Here is a 7,317-nt window from a genome sequence, read left to right as displayed (position 1 = left end):
ACTAAACGTGACCAACATGTTACTTCATCTCCAAAACCTTCGACCTTAATCCTCACGTGTTGACATATGCTTTCACCTTTGAACCAAGGATTATATGTTTCACCAATCTCACGTATGGCAACATAAATGTCACCAATGGTGATAATATGTCACCAAATGTGACCTTGTTGACCCCACCTTTTTTTTTTCTTCCTTTTTTTAATTTCTTCTTCATATTACTCCAACAATATGTTGATATTGAAGTTTAAACATGATACGACCGTTAACCAATACACTAGTTAATAGTTCTTTTTATCTATTTTCATCACTTCGAATTAAAACTATACAACCAGTTCTTGAACTAATATTTTCATTCCAAACTCATCCCTAGCTCTAACGATTGTTAACTCCTGTTAAGTTCCACATAGTTATGGATTGAAAATAACTATTATATGCCCACGTCTCTTCCAAATTATATTTACAAGCTTAAGCACGTTTACAATGTAAATCATATGAACTTTTAATTAAATGATAGAATACTAATCGGTGGCTCCACAAATCTCAAAAGTTTCTTTCTAATGTAATTCAGTTTCGCTGCTACTAAATATTTCAAACCACACTTCCACTTAAATATCTATCGTCAGTGTAGGAACCGAGCAGTGTTGAGAAAATCATGAAAATCGATGAGCATATTGGTTATGCCATGAGTGGATTAATTACAGATGCCCGTACACTTATTTAATTTGCTGAGACACAAGTGAGTTAAGCATAAATTGCTACATATATTTTCAGAAGGTTGGTTCCGAGTTAATGTTGATTCGCCTTTTGCTTTTGGTTTTATGATTCAAATATATGTCGCCAAATGCTAATTAGAGAAACTAGTTAGACTAAACTTGACAAGTTAAGATGACAAGATAGACGGGTTGGATAATTAACGTGTGTATCATATTATAACTAGTTTATAACATGTGAATGCGCGGAATTAATAACTAATAATTAATATTAATGTTATTTAATAATAAATATATAGCTATAAATATGAATAAAATTATGGGTGAAAGTTAATGCGAGTTAACAATCGTTAAGGTTTTGTGAGTTTGAGATGAAATATCAGTTTAAGGACTTTTTGTGCAGTTTTTAATTGCAAGGGATGGAAATAGATATAAGGATATAACATAGGATGATTCGAGAATTTTATCTAGATAGAATCGTTATGCAATGAGAATATATACAAACAATGAAATGACGATGAAGTATATAAGAGATCGAATCTTATCCAAAAAAGACAAAAAACAAAACATAATTACATTTGTTTTAAAATGGAAAATAAATAAATTTGTGCTAAAGCAATTCTAGAACATAGCTATACAAAATTGCTCATATAATTACAATTTCTCGTATTAAATTAAATTCTTTTCTCATATTTGGAAAAATAAGACTATGAATGAAGTTAGTGTCAATGTGGCTGCATTACTTGAAATTCCTCTCGATGATCCTCCTATGCTAAAACTCGGCAACCATGATGAACCGTTTGGATCGCCTTGAGGTTCCGGGTCCCTATGAATCATTGGTGGAGCATTTGTCGTTGTTCCGCTTGATACCGATGGAACCGTTGATGATTTTTGACTAAAAATATAAAATAAATAATTTAGTCACAAATTCAGAAAACTCATACTGTAATCGACTCGTTTGAAATTATACAAATTCAACTAGTTCGGCTGGAGTTCGACTTGTTTATATGTATAATAATAATAATAATTACTCCCTCCATCTCATAATAAGGGTATGTTTGATTTTTCAAGGTCTCACTTATATAATTTTAACTTCAAATATTCTTATTTGTGTTATATAATATTTTTTGAAACTCATATCAATGAAAACACATTTTAAAACCGAATCTATTCACACAACTTTCATCAAATACTATACAACACAAATAAATATATTTGAAGTTAAAATTTTAAGAGTAAAACCTAAAAAAGTCAAACAGTACACTTATTATGGGACGGAGGAAGTATATTTTATCTTATGTATTTATTTTATATCATACTATTATATTATTATAAAAATAAAATAATAATAATAGTTGATGTATATAAAATATGACTCGTTCAGGATCACGAATTTGTTCAGGCTCGACCCGCTTGAATCAATCACTTAGCAAGTTGAGTTCGTATAGCTTACTCGACTAATTTACACAATTAAACCCCTACTAATTAAATGTAGTTAGATGTGTTATTAGATTTTACCTTGTTGAACCAGGGCAAAATGTAATTGTATAAGATGCGCCCATACATGTAAACGTACTCGTAGCGTCATCATAAGCATAGCTATACGATCTCGGGCAAGCCGATTTAAACATTTCGGAATACACCGACGGGCGACAAGTATCGGGTGACCCAAATGACCCGCTACAACAATATTCCGGATTCCCAAAAGCCTCACACGCACTTTTGCAAGCTTGTCCATCTCCGGCCCTTAACTCATTCGGGCACATTCGGTTCAAGTCGGTTACACATCCTGTTGTACCACACGCACCCGTCCCACCACTAGCATCAACTGCCATTGGTAAGTTATATCCATCTACTAGGCTCACGTCGTAGAAATCAAGCGCGTTTGATCCTGACCCTGAACCTGATCCGATTGTGAATTCGGCTAGGGTTGCAGGTGGAGTTGCACCAGCCCCATTGCATGACATTTGATTGGATCCACAATCACCAGTTGCACAACTTCCTTGACCATTTGCATCAAAAGTGCAACCCGTTCTACCCCAAAATCGACCCGACCAACCTGGTGTGGCTTGGAAGGAGCGTGACTCGCCTGGGCTAAGTTCGAACCCGGTGCTATCTAGTGGTGTGCTGCCTGCACTTGATAATATCCCTGGCCATACTATGTAATCACATCTATTCTTGAAAGTGAATGTACTAGTTCCCATTATACCTGAAAATGACAAAATAAAAAAGGGAAAGATAATAAATTAGTACCTACCAAATATATATTTTGTATTGATAAAATAATATAAGGATCTTGCTAACGATAACTTGATGATAACATGCTTTAATTTATTATAAATTTTTATAACCTTCACTAAGAAAGTGACCAGTAAACGCCATGTACAACTTCGTAACAAAATCCATTATATAATAACTCCAAATTGAATGGGAAAAAGATAAAATGCAGTTATTTACCTTTGCAAATCACCAGCAAAAAGAAGGTTATACAGCAATGACAAGAAACAAAATAGTGTGTTGCCATTTGTGTAAGTTGTAAATATGCAACTTTGATAAGATATTTCTAAAACTCTCGTTGGAGGGTTATCTGAATCACCACACCGTCGACAAGATTTTTTCTCTTATAAATTTGTTATCAAGTGCGTTTTGCTTGTATCGTGATATATAAAACTTTATGGTATAACTTAAGTTATAAAAATGACGGTTTAGGTTAGCTTTGAGATGGAGAAATGTAGGATTATGAAAGTGGGATCTTATGAGATGGGAAACTTCAGTTTTATAGGGTGGTCTACTACTACTCTAATGCACAATTGTATGTGTTATGTAAAAGTTTTGTACGTGGAGTGTATATATATATAACTATATATACTGTATAAGATAAGATATAAATAAAGAATTGAATAAAAAACATTTGATTATGGGAAATAGAGAATATAAGGATGGGGATTGGAGAAATTGAGGTGTAAAGGTGAGGTTAACTTTAGGAAAGTTGGTTACTTGTTTTCTGTATGATCACTTTAGGTGAATGGTGTTGCTTTGTTACTTGCAAATTGCAGTTGTAAGTTGCAAGTTAACATTCAAATTAAATTTTGTAATACATAGTCTAATTTGTTATTTATTGTTTAGCTCTCACAAAATGCAAACACATTCATACAAGTGGCAAGTGATCATGATTTACAAAGTACGGTGACCTTCACATAAAAAAGTATAGTAACGTCGCATAAAAATATAGGGTAAATCATTGTTAGCCGATAGGTTTCTTATGGCCCAATGGGGATGTCAATTTTTTATATGGGCGTTAGGATTATTGGACCCAACAATAAGAGTGATTTGCAGAAATCACCCACCCACAATAGATAAACGAAGACAAAAATAAAGAAAACAAGAACGCGAAGATTTAACGTGGTTATATGTAATCAACGGATTGATTACTTTAATCCACATATAAAGTTGAGGTATCATTTTATTCGACAACATATAAAATATGGTACTTTAATATTGAAGAAAGTCCTTGGTTCGAAGAATCCCGTGGATATGCTTACTGTTGGTACGATTTTTCGTATAACGGCTGTAAGGTACCAGTACAAGACAATAGCTTCTCAGCGTGTGGCGTATGATGTTGATTGATGTTTGTCCTCGAGATATAATCTCTGCAGACCCGGAACACGGATTAGTAATCCGTGGGGTGGCCTCAATCAATCTGGGGATCAATCTGTAATTGATCAGTCTAGCGTATTGCTGCTAAGCGGCTAATGTGCGTTTAGAGTGAGAAAGAACCGTGTGAGAGAGAAAGTGTACTTCTCTCTGACTGAAGTTCCGATGTGAAATGTGGTGACCCAGGGGTCTATTTATAGGCGCAGAATGTCCGAAATTCTCGGGATATACGTGTTAATCACTGAGTGGTTATGTTACACAAAATATCCGGAAGGTCGGTGGCGTGTGCTGATGTGGCTGCGTGCCGTTCACGCGCTGAGTTAAAGGGCTTAAGCATAGAAGCTGCCTGCAGGGCTTATCCTTGACGCTGGGCGGCCTGCTGCACGCTGGACGGCAAATACTAAAAAACGCCAATTTTTGTTATCTTTTGTGCTACTTGATCAGTTTTTCTGTATAAAAGTGGCGTTTTTATGCGTGTATTCGCTAGGATACACCGTTACTTACTAAGGTGGTTACGACAGACAAGTTGAGGTTTTGCATTGCCTCAACCGGTCTTCTCATGAATTGATGAGAGAAGATGACCTACTAGAGAGATAGAAAGATGATGGTTCGAGTCTAACAAGAAGTGTTGAAGACCTTGTGTCGAAAGTCTACTTGTGAAGCCCTGTACAAAACCATCGTGTACGGATCATCAACAACAAGATCATTACAAGGTCAAACACTATATGCTGTTTGAAAACCAGTTTTGCATTCATGAAAAGATAGCGTTTTGCAAAAGATAACGTGCTTCCTATGAATAGAAGCATAAACATAAGTACGTGACCCAAAGGTCGTTACAAAGCCATTGTTTGAAAATAACGTAAGTTACAAATGCAAAATAAAAGTTCCATGATTGAGACATCTCTAAGTAATGCAGCGGAAAATCTAACACAGCAGGTCCGTAACAGCAAGTCTATAACACCAAGACAGCAAGTCTAATAGCGGAAGCAACAACGTCTAAGCACCTGAGAAATACATGCTTAAAAAGTCAACACGAATGTTGGTGAGCTATAGTTTGTTTGTAATCAGTAATGTAATGTAGGCCACAAGAGTTCAGTGCTTCAACCAGCAGTTTAAATCAGTAATTCAAATCAGTATGATAAAGTATATGCTTAACCGTGGGCACTTGGGATCTAACTTAACGTAATAACACCCCCTAAAAGTACACTTAGCGAGTGCGTAAGTTTACGAAGTATTAAACACCCGTTAAATGCTAGCGCGACTAGCCCGAGTGGGGATGTCAAACCCTATGGATCCATATCTAAGATTCGCGTTCACCGGTTCAAAAACCAATGACTAAACGTTACCGAGCTAAGGGGAAAGTTTATGCCGTTGTATAACCCACACATATATAAAGTTTAAGTACTCGTTCCTAGTATGTAAAACGTAAAAAGCGCATGTATTCTCAGTCCCAAAACAATTAAAGTAAAAGGGATGCTATAACTCACAGTGTATAAGCAGTAAAAGTTGATACGGAAGTCGGTCCGAAAGGTCGTCAACCTAAGTCAAAGGTCACTAGGTCAGTATGTTGTCCCAATAAGTGTAAAAGTGAATAAATTAAGTTTAAGTGTCATCATTATCATCATTCATCATCATAAAAGCTAAGTAAGTTTGACAAGAATAGAGATCGAAACAATAGGCTGACTTCAGTCAGCTGCTACGACCTCTACGTAAATCAAAAAGACGCGTAATCAGTGGCCATGGCTCCGTATGGGAGTCCTCTAGTTCTGACCAATTTCCAGAACCAAACTCGTCTTCGTTTGACCGTGGTGACAGTTTAAGTGCGAGTAGGTCAGAAATTTCAGCACAACGTTAATAGGGTGTAGTGACTTTCGGAAGGCCATAAATCCTAAACCGTAACTCGGATTAAGACGAGGTCTAAACAGAAAATCATCTACTCGAACCGAACTAACTGAAAATCAACTTTCCATTAGCCCAGGTGGTTTGATCAGATCCCAAAAACAGTAATCAAGGTGTTTCAGTGGGGTTCTTAGTGCTTGATGCTCATCACGGTTCTCATCCTTGATGCTTGTAGCTTCAAGTGTACAACTCGTTGATGGGTTAGCATCACCTTGACCAAGATTCTACCATCAACACACAATATGTTAAGATCAAGTAAGAACACAACTCATTTAAGAGTCTTAGATGGATGATGAACCAAGGTTACATCATATCCTTAGTCTTAACACAATTACAAGTTACATTTACAACTAAAGCTACAAACTTTACTTCAATCAAACAAGTATGAACATAATCTAAGTCAAATAAAGTGATGAAACCCTAAGCTAGAGAGCTTGGATCCTTTTCACAAAAGTTATAAGGTCACAAAGCTAGAAAGCTTGAACCTTTAGTGTTCTTGAAGACCTTGAAGCATAAAGCTTAGATCTTTAAGTTACATGAAGACCATAGACACAAGTTTTGATCTTTATAACAAAATAATGAGATCGTAAGTTAGGAAACTTAGATTCAACAAAAGATATGAAGATTCAAGCTAGAAAGCTTGCATCGTGGTTGTTCTTGAAGATCTTGAAGCATAAAGCTTGGATCTTTAAGTTACATGAAGATTACAAACACAAGTTTGAATCTTTATAACAAAATAACAAGATTAAAGTTGAAAGATATAGATCTACAAAGTAGGTGAAGATTCAAAGCTAGAAAGCTTGAGTCTTCTATGTTCTTGAAGGATTCAAATCCATGTTTGAATCTACAAGATGTAATCAAGATCAAAGCTAAAAAGCTAGACCCTTAGATGATGATGATGATTTCGTGAAAGGGAAGGGAAGAATAAGAAGAAAAAAATCAATTACATACAATTTTTAGAGAAAGAAAGACTAGAGAAAGAATTTGAGAGTAAGTGTGTGTGAAATGCAAATGAGAGCAAGTGTAAAATGGTTGAAATAAGGCTTGTATTTAT

General features: G+C 35.5%; 1 protein-coding gene across 1 annotated transcript; it reads right to left on the bottom strand.

Moving 5' to 3' along the window:
* Positions 1–1,323: 1,323 nt before the first annotated feature.
* Positions 1,324–3,304, bottom strand: LOC139851517 (thaumatin-like protein 1). The gene is made up of 3 exons (XM_071840594.1): positions 3,168–3,304; positions 2,229–2,919; positions 1,324–1,605 (listed from the first exon to the last, which is right to left on the bottom strand). Exons 1-3 carry the CDS (start codon positions 3,232–3,234, stop codon positions 1,398–1,400), a joined length of 966 nt encoding a protein of 321 aa, XP_071696695.1. The 5' UTR covers positions 3,235–3,304; the 3' UTR covers positions 1,324–1,397.
* Positions 3,305–7,317: the final 4,013 nt, after the last annotated feature.

The sequence above is a fragment of the Rutidosis leptorrhynchoides genome, chromosome 6, assembly GCF_046630445.1.
Source record: "Rutidosis leptorrhynchoides isolate AG116_Rl617_1_P2 chromosome 6, CSIRO_AGI_Rlap_v1, whole genome shotgun sequence".
Classification (NCBI taxonomy): Eukaryota; Viridiplantae; Streptophyta; class Magnoliopsida; order Asterales; family Asteraceae; genus Rutidosis; species Rutidosis leptorrhynchoides.
Note: the sequence above shows the minus strand (reverse complement) of the source record. Positions and strands in the feature narration are given on the sequence as shown.